This window comes from Helobdella robusta (assembly GCF_000326865.2).
Source record: "Helobdella robusta unplaced genomic scaffold HELROscaffold_73, whole genome shotgun sequence".
Lineage (NCBI taxonomy): Eukaryota > Metazoa > Annelida > Clitellata > Rhynchobdellida > Glossiphoniidae > Helobdella > Helobdella robusta.
The window spans coordinates 475,881-490,263 of NW_008705415.1; the positions used below are offsets into that span (position 1 = coordinate 475,881).

Consider the following 14,383-nt stretch of genomic DNA (forward strand, 5'->3'; position numbering starts at 1 on the left):
TTTGTTTGTTTGTTTGATGTATGCCTGTATATACGTGATCCTTTAATAAATTAGTTATTAACGGATAACATCGTCAAATGTTTGTCTATATTTATATATGCCTCTTCGCTTAATATTTGAATAATAATATTAATAATAAAAAATAAAAATAATAATAATTATTATTATTATTAATAAATATTTTTCCTCCTTCACGGGCAAACATGGTTTCTGCATTGTTGAGCCTTTATCTTATTATTATTATTATTATTTATTATTATTTCATATTTGTTATTGTTACAAATAATAATAATATTATTAGTATTATTATCATTATTATGTTTCCGTGTTTATATAAAATGAATTTGTTTTAAAAAAAGTGATTTATCGTTCCATCAATTTATCGTCTATATTACTATTGTATATTTTCATTTTGTTAAAGTAATTTTGCATTCATTATATATATATATATTAATAGTGGGTATATATATATATATATATACATATATATATATATATATATTTAAGTAAATATACATATATAAACTTGTATATCCTAGCTATTTTTGTTATTAATCATTTTGCAAATAGTGTTTATATGTTTGTTTGTTTGTATGTTTGTTTGCATGTTTGTTTGTATGTTTGTTTGTTTGTTTGTTTGTATGTATACAATATTCCTACGTTAATTGCAAATAGTTTTGTTTCATTTTATTTTTCTGATACTTTCTGATTTTTTGAACTTTTTGATTTGTTTGATAGCGGGTAAAAACGCCATAATATTATTAACTCCAATATTTACGTAAAATAATAATTATAATTAATTATTGCTATGATTTTATTAGTAATAAATGTTATCATTATTATTATACTATTATATCTATCAATCAATCAATCAATTAGTTAATCAATCAATTACCTTGTAAAGCGCTATTTCCGCGATGTTCAACGGCGCTCCTCATGAATTTTGAAAACAGATGGGTCTTGAGATCCGATCTGAACTTTGTAAGTGATGGAGAAGTAGTCAGAAAAGAAGGTAGAAAGTTCCAAAGAAAAGGGCCAGAAAAAGCAAATGAAGATTTAGCAAAAGAGTGTTTAACACGAGTTAAAAAGAAGTGAGAACAAGAAGACGATCTTAAACTGAGGCGTTTAGGTTCAATTAATATATCTGATAAGTACTTAGGAAATAATTTAGATTGAGACTTATACATAAATGTGCAAGTTTTAAAAATTATTCTATATTTTATGTAGTAGCCAGTGCAAGAGAACAAGATATGGAGATATATGAGAAAAGAAAGAGGCACGAGCAACTAGACGAGCTGCATAGTTAGAAGCCTTACTTAAAGGATAGAGTGTAGAATCAGGAAGACCATAGTAGAGCGAGTTACAAACCAATCCTAGATAAGACTAACGAAGTAACAAGAAGGAGAAGGGTAGGATCGTCAAGAAAAGGCAAAAGATTTTTCATTCTACGTTGCTGACAGCAAGAACTTCTAGCGACACTATTATTCTGAGAAGAAAGAGACATGCTAGAATCAAAGATAAAGCCTAGACTACGAAACTTGTGAGATACATCAAGAGTTTAAGAATGAGGTGAGGTAATTTGGAGGAAGAACGCTAATAATAACGACTGCGACAGTAATCATTTTTATCACTTCGAATTATTTTAAATGAATTTAAAACACTACAGAGAATTAACATAAAAACAACAGTCCAACCAAATAAGGACTGGGGGTCGTAAATAAATTAATAAATTATGTTAAATGCCGTATGTTTTATTGATGGGTGGTCCGATCGTAAACCACATTTAATCACTACCGTTCATTTTTTTATTGCTATTCTTTTTACGACGACGATGATGATGATGACGATGATGATGAAGAAGAAGATGATGATGATGATGAAGAAGATGATGATGATGATGATGATGATGATGATGATGAAGAAGAAGAAGATGATGATGATGATGACGATGATGATGAAGAAGAAGATGATGATGATGATGAAGAAGAAGATGATGATGATGATGAAGAAGAAGATGATGATGATGATGATGATGAAGATGATGATGATGACGATGATGAAGAAGAAGAAGATGATGATGATGATGACGATGATGATGATGAAGAAGAAGATGATGATGATGATGACGACGACGGTCAAAAAAGTGTGAACAAACAAAAAATCAACTGACAGACAAATAAATGATTGAGGAACAAACGAAGGAACAAACGAACAAATGAATAAATGAAAGAACAAACAAACAAACAAATGAAAGAACAAATTGACAAGCAAACGAACGAAGAACAGATGAACGAACGACAAACGACTGGTCAGCCAGCTAGCACGAACAAACACGACACAAAGACTCGGCATGTCTTTTAACCTTTAAATCTCCTGTCTTGCATTCAATTGTTTGTCCGCTAATTATATACACCTACAGACACACATCCGTACCCTTATTCTAACTAACACACACATGTACGCACATCTGTAAGCACACATGTACGAACACACATGTACGAACATGGGCACAAATAATAAAAAGAAGAATAAAGATAATGTTATTAATGGCGTGATGTTTATTTTATGTTATATTAATGATTATTATGGATGGCTTGTATGGCACTCCAAGTTTAAGCAACGCCTGTGAAATGAACCTCTAACCGAGCCATGCTAGGGTTCAGTTTTGTACCATTCCTTCCCAGAAATGTCATTTGAAAGACAATAGCTGGCTGACCAGTCGTTTGTCGTTCGTTCATCTGTTCTTCGTTCGTTTGAAGACCTATGGAGGGATGAAAAACGCGGTTTTAAGCAAGTATGCTGTGATGTAGGTGCTGGCTGTGTACGTAGATAGGTGTTTGTGTGTGTACGGCAGAATCAGGCGGTAAGAAGCAGTGAGTTACGATGTGTGGCAATGCATGTCCTTAATAATCATTCCAAGACAACTAATCGTTTCGTTAGATTTGTCATTGAAATGAGGTTGTTGTTGTTGTTTTTGATGTCGCTCATGTTGTTGTTACTACTTCACGCATAACAACCACGACAATACAGAACAACTCAACATTTATCGTAATATCAAACGAATAACAATATCAAATAAAACTTCAGTTCTGTTAACACCTAATGTAAAGATATATAACAAATAATAATAACAATAAATAATGATAGCAATAATGATAATAAGAAGAAGACAAACAAGTAAGTTATAATTACATTAAAGAGTGCGAACGAAAGCGTTTCATCTGTGAACACAAAGTTATTCAATGTTTGTTTGTCTGTTTGTATGTGTGTGTTTCTGTGTGTGTGTGTGTGTGTGTGTATACATATGTATGTATGCGTGTGTATGTACGTGTTTTTGTACGCCTTAGACAAAGTTTTGCTATAATTACGCCTACGTATGTTCGAAAAATAGTCGCGCACACACATGCACACACACACGTGCACACACACACACACACGTGCGCACACACACGTTCTAACAAATCAATCAATTGTACAATTGATTTGGGTTCTAACTTTCAGAAGTTAAGCCAATTAGAGTTGTCCTTTATTTCGTTGTTAACGGCTGGCGTTATTGAAAAGCTGTTTATAACTATTGATTTTATTATTATTATTATTGTTATTATTATTATTATTGCTGTTATTATTGTTACTGTTATAATTATTGTGATTACTGCCACTTCGTTGATTGCATGCTTTAATCCCAATAAATTCTAATTCTCACGGAGTATAACGTTCCCATTATTACTATTATTATTATTTTTGTTGTTATGATTATTATGATTATTATTAGTAGTAGCAGAATTAAAAGTAATAAAAATAATAACATTATTATTAATAAACAACTGTATGTATTGAATAATATTTACTGTAATAAAAACCATATAAGCCGCCATAGTCAATACTGCTACTACTGCTTTTACTACTGCTGCTACTACTACTGCTGCTGCTACTACTACATATAATAATATTTCATAATAATTAATGATATTAATAATTATAACAAGTGGTAATATTACTTACTATACGGTATTAATCTTATGGAAACAGATGATGACGATCTACTTGTTTGATGAGCTTGCTTTCATTACAAAACTTTATTAGACGAAACGGAATCAATGTTTTGAGCCAGTAAAATGAATAATTATCGATATTATTATAATAATTTCCATAATTAATAATAAAATTAAACTGAGTCCCACTATAAAACCGCTTTACGATCAAAACAGTTTATGACCCACATTTAATCACTAAAGAAAATCTAAAAGTTGTAAACGTTATTAATTAATTATTAATGAGAACTAATTAAAATATTACTAACGGGCGGAGTTTTATTGATTTCCTCGCGTTTTATTGGCCGAGTCATATTCTAACCGTCCTGTTATTGGTCGGCTATTGTTAGAATCTGACCGAGCCATTGTTAGGCATGTGTTTAGGCATATGTTCAGAAGATCAAAGAGATGCAAATTGATTCCCTATGTTTTATCAATATCCTCTCGTAAACAAGCAGATCTCTACTCGCCTATATATAGTCGGCGGTTTAAATTTTTCATTATTCAATACGAAAATCAATTCGAGAGTTTCACCTAACACTTTATATGACAGCTACTCTTACTGCTATTGTTTCTGATACAGAGTTTGAAAAGTTTTTAATAGCAGACTCACATTCATTACACTGAATATTAAATTTGATTCAAATTAGTGTGAAAATTTGAAAAAAATTGACAAAGTTTAAGGATATATATATCCTATCACATACACGAGTCAACAACATCAACAGCATCAACAACAACATCAAGGACAACAACAACATCAACAGAGCATTCCTGATGTTTGGAACACGCGGGAGACACAGTGACACGCAAGTTTAACATCGCAGAATAGATATATCTTTTTTATTTTTTCCTTTTTTTAAATTTTTAAATATTTTAAATAATTTTTTTTATAAATTGTGAATACTCATTTTTTTGGTACATTTTTAAAATTTATATCAAGTTTTTTTTCAGTTACCATCCAGACTGCGAAGAGCTGATTCAACATGGATCATCTTTCAACAGCAACATTATCATCATCATCATCATCAACAACAACAACATCGTCATCATCATCAACATCGTCATCATTATCAGCACCAACATCAGGTCAGTATAAGCATTGTAACAATGACACAGTGCCAGCCAATAACAACAACAGCAGCAGCAGTTTCTGCTTTCGACTGGACAACTACTACTACAACCAAATGCCACAACAGCAACAACATCAACATCTTCAACGTTATAGTCCACATGGGGTAGCGGTGAATTTTCAACAGCAGCAACAACATCAACAACAAATGTTACATCAACAAAAAATGTTGCAACAGCAACAACGACGACAACAAAAACATCAACAACAATACCTGCCACAACGTCAACAACATCTACAACAATACCTACAACAACAACAATTCAACAACGATAACAACATTGATGAATTGAAAGTCAAACTTGAAAACGAAAACCTCTGGAACAGTTTCGCAAAAATCGGCACCGAAATGATTGTAACGAAATCCGGCCGGCGAATGTTCCCAGCCTTTAAAGTCCGACTTTCCGGTTTGAAACCAAATCTGAAATACGCGCTTCTACTCGACGTCATACCTCACGATCGATACCGATACAAATTCACAAACGGGCAATGGTCGGTTACGGATAAAACCGAATCAGTGGCGGATCTGAGCGGTTTGAGAATGTTTGTCCATGGAGACTCCCCAGCTACTGGAGAGCACTGGATGAGGCAGGTCGTTTCATTCCACAAAATGAAACTCACCAACAACGCCGGCGACCAGCAAGGACATGTAAGTTGAACTTCTCTTTCTTTTCATTTCAATAAAAATACCATCAGATCAATTGTCACTTTCTTAAATAACTTTTCGTCATTTTTTTATTTCACGATATCATTTTTATAACAATTTTCAAGCAAACAACAAAACTAATTAAATTTCGTTTGAATCCTCCAACAGATAATCCTGGCATCGCTGCACAAGTACACGCCGCGAGTGCACGTGGTACAAGTTGACGACCTGCAATGTCTGCCAACGACTCCCTTCAACACGTTCGTCTTCCATCAGACGTCGTTCATCGCCGTCACTGCATACCAGAACGAGTTGGTCACCAGGCTGAAAATCCATCACAACCCCTTCGCCAAGGGTTTCAGGGAAAACTCTGGCAGTAAGAAAAGACAACTAGAACAAGAAGAACAACAAAATGACACATCCCCTCAACAACCACAAACCCAACAACCACATCAACATCAACAACTACCTCAACATCAACAACCACATCAGCCTGAGCAACCGGAACAAGTGCCAGCAGTAATGGCACAGCGTCGACAACGTAAAATATCTGGAACGATAACATCAGAGGCGCAAGAACCGCCGGCCAAACAAAGGAGGTTAGATCCACAACAACAAAACGAACAAGGAGACATTATACAACGACCACAAAATGTACAACAACATCAAAACCAGCCACAAATAAACTGCTTTCAAACAAATCATCGGCCGCTAATAACATCAACACCGATTAACAACAACAACAACAACAAACGTTCTTTAAGCAGCACAAATAGTTTTAGTGATAGCATCAACAACAACAGTAACATTGTCATCAACAACATCAACAACAACATCAACTTCAATAACGACAACATCAACTTCAGCAACGACAGCAATTTTGACAGCATCAAATTCAACGTCAACAATTTCAGCAACAACAATTTCAACAACCACATCTGCAACAATTCACCGATAGACCAGCCAGCCATCCAACAAACATCATTCAGCAACAACTTGAACAACGCACCATCAGCAGCCTCATCCTCACAACTCGCTATGAACAGTGGCGACAGTGGCTACCACACATATTCATTCAACGCACCACAAAGCGGTTGGACGCCGAAAATGATGAACCACTACAAACATTTCAAACCACCGTATTACCGATGCCAACAATCGAATCCAGCAAGTTCAACATCCTTCGGTAACAACACGCATCTATCTCCGTATGATTACTCGTCGCTTAACTCACCGATGACGAATTATTCACCGTACAACAACTATGCAACAAACTCGATGCATCCGAATGATTCGATGCTTCGACAAAGGTTATCGTTTGCAGATACAAATGATCCATCTCTTCAGCCGGTACCTTCAATGAACACATGGCCGTATTCCAACTACCAACAATTTTACAACAACGACAACAGCACCGACGACAGCATGAGAAGCAGCAACAGTTACTACTCGGCAAGCCATCACCGATCAAGAAACATGTTAACACAGCAATTCTCACCGCAGGACAACTACTTCAACGATCCTACCACATATCGACACAAACCCTGACCGAGTTGAAAAACCGATCGAATATTATTTTAAAATGAATTTTGCATAATTTTTAAATTGTATACAGCTTTCAATTGTACAGTAACAACATCAATTGTGCATATGCGTGTGTAGAATCTTTCAACGGTACATTTGCAAATAATTTATTTTTTCATATTACTTTTTGGTTTTTAATAAAAAATTTTGATTTAAATGAAAGCTTTCGAGTTTTACTCCATTCATTCGTCTCATGAAAATAAGTTATAACTCACAAAACAGGTCGATACAAACTGATAATATCCTATGAGTCAAAGACGAAACAAATTACAATTCAATAATTAAAAATAAACCGTTAATAAAAAAAACATACATACATACACACATACATTTGTACGTACAACCATGTACAATTGTTTATAAGTATGTGTGTGTGTGTGTGTATGTGTGTGTGTGTGTGTGTGTATGTGTAGGTAGGTAGGTAGGTGGGTGGGTATGTAAAAGATTGAACAGGCGTCATGCAGAAGTAAAACAATTACAAACTACTAAGTACCGTTACATTAAATTTGCAATACAAAAAATCAAACAAGTGAGAAAATATGATGAAAGAGAGAGAGAGAGAGAGGAGAGAGAACGAAAAAAGTGTGTGCGTGTGTGTGTGTGAATAAAAGTGAGAGGCAAACAAAAACCATTGTTATGCAAATAATATGTATCGGAATGAAGACAATGTATATGCTTGTGTTTGTATAAATATATACATATATATTGTTGAACTCCAAACATATACATATATAAGTGTGTGTGTTATGTACCATGTATGTGTGTGTGTGCGTGCGTGCGTGTGTGTGTGCGTGCTCCAAAGATGAAAGAGATGGTGATTTGTTTAATAATGTGAACAAAGTGCTGCAGAACTGGTCGTCATGACGATGATAATGGTAATAATCATCATCATCACCATCATCATCACCATCATCATCCCAATCACCATTATCATCACACATCCATCATTATCACAATCATCATCATCACAATCATCATCATCACCATCATCATCATCACAATCATCATCACCATCATTATCAAGACTCGGACGAGGAGGAAATGGTTCTGTTCTTGTGTGTGTGGTGGCTGGAGCAAGCCCCATACAGAACGATGACGACAACGAATGACGCCAGGAAGAAGCTCGTTCTGAATAGGTGCTGTCTGGTCTCATGGTCTATGACCTGGTGCAATGTGATTGGTCCATCCAGTTATTCATTCATTCATTGGTTGGTTGGTTGGTTCATCCGTTGATTGATTGATTGAGATTGATTGGTTAAATTATTGATTGATTGATTGATTGATTGATTGATTGAAATAATGTATTAATAACTGACTGACTGGCAGTTTGAATTTTCGACCGAGTAAATCGATGGAATGACTAAATGTACGAGTGATGGATAAATAACTGATTGACTGGTTGATTGAGAAAATGATGGATAAACCGATCAATGAGCTAAACAAACATTTGCAGGAAGTTTGAGAAGAAAGAGATTGAAGTCAGCTCTGATGGTGGGACGATTCCTACAATAAAATATCGTATCAATGCCAATCATCTGCCAGTTCAAACTGCCGTAGTACACTCTACTACTGCTACTACTACTACTTCTACTGTTACCACCGCTACTACTGCTGCTGCTACTTTTAATATTACTACTACTCTTCCTGCTTTTGATACGGTTTTGTTTTTTGTTGATTGGTGGGTTGTTGCGAGTGAGTTCGTCTGCTAACATGCCTGCAACTGACAGCTGGTTCACCGGGCAGTGTTGTAAATGTCTGCATGTTGATTGGTTGGTTGATTGGATGGTTTGGTTAGTTGATTAGTTAATCAATCGATCAATCAACCAACCAATCAGCAATTTACTTATTTTCTGGAAAAATATTCCTAGGTGCTTTGAACTGTACACAGCCGACGACGTTCTCAACGATTGGACAGCCTGAAGACAACTTGCCCTGGTTACAGAGTGAGGCATTTGATTGGCTCTTGTACAATAAGGTCACATTAATTATGGCTTGTGAGTCGTCCCCTTGAATAAATTATGTTAATTATGCTAATTATCTTAATTTTCAGCGCCAGTGACTGACAACCCAACGTGATGGTATGTTGTAATGATGTAATAAATTAACAGATAAACATCGTTCCAGTGCAATATGTTCTTCAGACTAATGAAAATATAACAAAAATGATAAGAATAAAAATAATCACCACACCGAATCGTAATAGAAACATAAAAAAAAACCTACAAACCTTCCAGTCCGATGTGCTTGCCGGACATGAGGGTGCTCAAGTGGAGTATGGATGAATTCCAGGCCAGCAGCTCCTGCGTGGGACGTATGGAGAGGGATATCGGGATCGAGTGCGTTCTGTGGCCAGTCGGTGGTGAATCGCCCATCAATTATAATAACATTACCTTATTATAGTTATATATTATCGTATTATTGTTGATTATATTGTTATAATTTATTATGGAAAATCTGTATTTACGAATAAAATTAAATTAAAAACGACTTTAAGAAACTATAAACTCGTATTTTGTGAGAGAATTGAACTGCGACTTCTTGCTGCTGATGTCGTTGCTGTCGGGAGTGGCGGCGACGGTGGTGTTGGATAGGGCTACAATGCAGAGCTCCAACTTTGAGAAACTTTCTAGAAACGACCTCCACTCCTGGACGATGAGAATGATGATAAACGTGATGACGATGATGAACGTGATGATGATGACGATGATGAACGTGATGACGATGATGATGATGAACGTGATGACGATGAACGTGATGACGATGACGATGATGAACGTGATGATGATGACGACGACGATGGATATGTATAGGAGCAAACAGACCTACTTCAATTTACAACATCCCCAAATGCTGCCAAGTATAATAATGCAACAAATAATGGATGTATACATGAATGAATGAATGAATGGGTGAATGAATGGGTGAATGAATGAATAGGTGAATGAATCTACAACTAATTGACTGGATGAATGGGTTATATAATTTGTTAATTGAACTAACAAACACACACACAAAAATGCTTTGAATTAATTAAGAAGAAACCAGCAAACCTCAGTCGAGTCGACATGATCGGACACCTTAACGTAGAAACCAATGGACGTCAGGAGGACAGCAAAGAGCGCAATGTTGATCATGAATAGGATGGCAGGTGGGTACATCTGACAAAAACTTACCAAGTTCACACTCGACTGCATCAGCAAGGATTTTAGGCTGAGAATTATGCTTGTCATCTGGATTTAATATGGAATGTGTGTTCATTTAACAACTTTGAAAGAAACTTAGAAAAATTTATATATTTTTTCTTAAACTAGATTTATATAACTGTGAGAAAAAATTGTAAATAAAACACTTTAAAATAAAAATCTTAAAAATTCTGAAAACTTAATAAAAAAAAAAGAAAAAAAATTTGCCATTTCAGCAAAAGCCATGACAATCTTCTGTAGAATGAGTCGAAGAAGTCTGAGTAGATGTGCCAGGGTAAAAAAATTCATGACACTGTGAAAACAGAAGAAAGTGCTACTGCTACTAAGTGACCTGCTGATGCTCCGTTTACTGGCCCCAATGTAATGAATTTCATAATTTGACGATGTTTCTTCTGCTACTGACGTTAGTGAAGAAGGTAATGCTGGTGATGATGTTTCAATGCTTGTCAGCCTGTCTTTGTTTCAAAAGTGCAAAATTTAATAATCTATGAGTTCCATATGATATGATTAATTAATTATTAACATTAATTAATTAATTAATAACACCAATATGTTAAAAATTTAACATCATTATTACTATTAGCAAGCAGGTCTCACTGCTTAAAAATTAATTAAAAGTAAAGTCAGTGACCAGATCATTCTACACTGCAAATAAATATTGTTTATAAAGGAAAGCCTTAGTTACTTAGCTACTTAGTTGGTACTTACTTATATTCATTTGTTGAAAAAAATTTAATCTAAATAATTTTCTAATTTAAAAGTATAATTTAAAATTTAAATTTAAAAAACTACAGGAGGTAGGTTTTTTTAAAAACTATCAATTATCAACATTAATCAAAGCGATAAAGTTGACAAATAAACTTTATTGCATAATAATTTCGTAAACGTTTTGAATTTCGTCGTATAATTAAATATTTCTGTGGACATTTTTAAGATTTTGAAGTGTTTTTTAACGAAAATTTAACTTATAAATAAGTCAACTTTTTACCTTGCATATTTTAAAAGTGCATTCGATCAAAACTAGAAGTCGCAATAAAAAATTAAATTTTTGAAAACCTGTCGAACAAAATAAAATTCTCTCGTATTATTCAAAAATTTATTTTAAATTAACAAAATATTTATTATTAAAGTATGCGCTAATAAAATTTTATTTTAATTATCAAAAAAATAAATATTTAAATTACCTTTTACATAATTGTCTGACAGTTACCTTAGTTATGTTGAATTTCTGTTCTGATTTTAAATTTCTTTATGTCTAAACCATGATGTTTTCATGTTTACCTATAAGACGTTAGTTAGAGTATATTTTTATTCAATTGTATTTCATCTTGTATGCTTAAATTTTCCAATTTCAGTACTTTCAGCTGCAATTTTGATGGTAAATTTTACCAATGGACAAAGCATATGTAAGTAATTCGATAACTAAAATAAATGTAAATTCAGAACCAAATTGTGAAATAAAACAACGTTCATTCATACAGCAATAGTCTGTGGTAGGTCGAAATATATTCACATCATACATTCAGCATATTATTCAGCCTTATGGCAGGTCCTCTCATTATCTTCCTGTCCTAAAGCTGAAAAGGTAATTTCAAAGTTAAACTCCGAATGCAATGGATACCACGAATGTAGCTACGCTCAATCCGATTTGATACTCTCTGAAGATTCCGAATGTGTCGAAGCCGGTTTCATCGGGTTTAACTACAGTTGCGAGTCGAATTTAAGTCTGTTTTAATTGATTTGCAGTTCTATTTATTGTCAGATTTGGCACCATTTGATTTCTGTTTGAATAACTTTTATAATAATATTATTTGTAATGTTTTATAACTTTTTTCAAATTAGAAGCTAGGGTTGTTCGTGCGGATGAGGTGATAGATGGAAGCAGACAACTGACATACAGTTGTAAAGAAAATTTCACCCTGAGATTTCATTGGATGAGTAATGCCACTACTCTCAAGTGTCAGAAATATCTTCCATTCTTCAAAAATATCGTTCAAAACTGTTTCGGCAAACGTAAATGCATCATAAACTTGAATTTGCGTGGAACGTCGCAGTTCAATTCTTGTTTAGACTCAAAAAAGGGTAATAATTCTTTATATTTTTTATGTTACCACGAAAATTTTGAAGACGTTTTAATGCTTCACTTGCCGTACATTGAAGGAATGTCATGTAAAAATTACAAATACAAGATAAAGTTTGATCCGTTTGAGAGCGTTTACAACGAAATTCAAGTTTGGGACCGCTTGACGAGCTGTCCATTCATATTACAACGCTTGGAATATTTAAAATCAAAATGCAATTTTCAAAATTCCTGTTTCTTTTTTGATAAATTCGACGCCAGAGCCACTGAAACATGTTTAGAAGAGGCTCACAGTGCTTTCTATCACTACCTAGGCCATGTCAGATGCGTCAGTTATGACAACGTGAGAAGGAAGCGAGAGGCAAACTTTAATGATAATCTGCAGCTAAAGTGCCCCGATGATTTGAGCATAAAAATTATTTCTATTGTTGATTACGAGAATACTGATTACGACGATGATGAAAGTGATAATAGTTGGAATTATCTTTTTGAAAAATGTCCATGCGTTCCCACGGTGTTGAATGAACTGAGAACATTATGCGACGAACAGCCATCATGTCGTATTCACAACGACATCATCGCAAGGACCGTTAGATCCTGCCCTCTCGTTAAATTGTTCATCAAATACAAATGCATCAATTCAACGATGGACACCATAAAAGCCGACGTACTCGCTTCCTTGTGGTGCCTGGACGCTCGCTACAATATCACCGTCGACGATTTGGACCTGGCCGACGCAGTAACGTACGACATCGTCTCACAGAGCAAGGTGTACTGTCCCGGCATGAACACTTTTGTAAGGAGGATCAAAATGCGTTGCAATTCACATTCGCACTGTCACATAACAACTGAAGATTACAACGACCTGATGAGTTGGTCATCGGATTGTGTGGTCAGTGCGCTTCGATTGACCGCCCTCTGCAGTAGCAGGGACGTCCGCGAGTTCCTTCCTCAGCATGGTCTCAGATGCAAACCTGGCTGGAAGATTAAAAAAATTCAAGTCCAGCTTTTGGATTTCGAGTTTAAAAAATCAGAACCATTGGACTGTATGAATGAAAAAATCGTAAAAAATATTTTGTTAAAATTATGTCTCGACAAAGAAGAGTGTGTAGTTGATTCGAAAATAATTGAAAAACTCGGCAAAGCTTGTCTTAAAATACATCATATACTAATATATTTCTACTGCCATTATTTAAAATCTCGCGATATCCACAAAGTTTCTTGTGCGAAAGGAAAACTGCTGCAAGTGAAGTTGGTGGTGAGTGGAGAGCTGACGGAGAGTGTTCTGTGCAAACGATCGAGCAGGTCGGTCTTGAAGTTGATGTCACGTTGCTGGAAGCACGAGCACTGTGAGGTTATGGAAAGTGAAATTGATCTGAAAACCGATGACTGCCTTTCAAAGCATCCATCTTTCGTAACTCTCAACTGTTTAACATCCGATCAGTTTCATGAACATGAAGTTTTAAGCAAAGAAAATGTTTGCAGACTTATAACGGTTTGTCAGAATCAGACTGAAAATAAGTCGACACCTTCAGAAACGTGCACACATTTATGTGGCGACAACGTTTTAGGATACGATTTAAAATACATGGGGTACTGGAATGACGATGGGAACTTGGAAGCCAACCTCCTCACTGACGATGTCATTTCCGTTTTGGAGAACACCCTTCTGATATCTCTCGGCAGAAAAAGTAACCCTTTAGTTTT

At 34.9% G+C, this 14,383-nt stretch overlaps 2 protein-coding genes across 2 annotated transcripts; one reads left to right on the top strand and one right to left on the bottom strand.

The window, feature by feature from the left end:
- Positions 1-5,329: 5,329 nt before the first annotated feature.
- Positions 5,330-6,175, top strand: HELRODRAFT_89719 (hypothetical protein; the record flags this gene model as incomplete). Its single annotated transcript, XM_009031363.1, has 2 exons — positions 5,330-5,812; positions 5,978-6,175. Coding segments are annotated over 2 exons (681 nt in total), but the record flags the coding sequence as incomplete, so codon positions are not given.
- A 1,386-nt stretch (positions 6,176-7,561) lies between these two features.
- HELRODRAFT_194316 (hypothetical protein) lies at positions 7,562-11,516 on the bottom strand. The gene is made up of 10 exons (XM_009031407.1): positions 11,385-11,516; positions 11,305-11,356; positions 10,807-11,051; positions 10,444-10,623; positions 9,899-10,038; positions 9,621-9,736; positions 9,237-9,399; positions 8,839-9,148; positions 7,825-8,556; positions 7,562-7,776 (listed from the first exon to the last, which is right to left on the bottom strand). The coding sequence occupies exons 2-9, from the start codon at positions 11,312-11,314 to the stop codon at positions 8,413-8,415; spliced, it is 1,308 nt and encodes a 435-aa protein (XP_009029655.1). The 5' UTR covers positions 11,315-11,356; positions 11,385-11,516; the 3' UTR covers positions 7,562-7,776; positions 7,825-8,412.
- Between the last annotated feature and the right edge of the window lie 2,867 nt (positions 11,517-14,383).

Excerpts from the sequence above, each read along its gene's own strand:
- HELRODRAFT_194316 (XM_009031407.1), bottom strand. Across the intron at positions 9,400-9,620 it reads CAAGCACATCGGACTGGAAG|GGGACGACTCACAAGCCATA; the intron begins GTTTGTAGGTTT and ends AATTTATTCAAG. Across the intron at positions 9,149-9,236 it reads AATATTTTTCCAGAAAATAA|ACATTTACAACACTGCCCGG; the intron begins GTAAATTGCTGA and ends ATCAACATGCAG.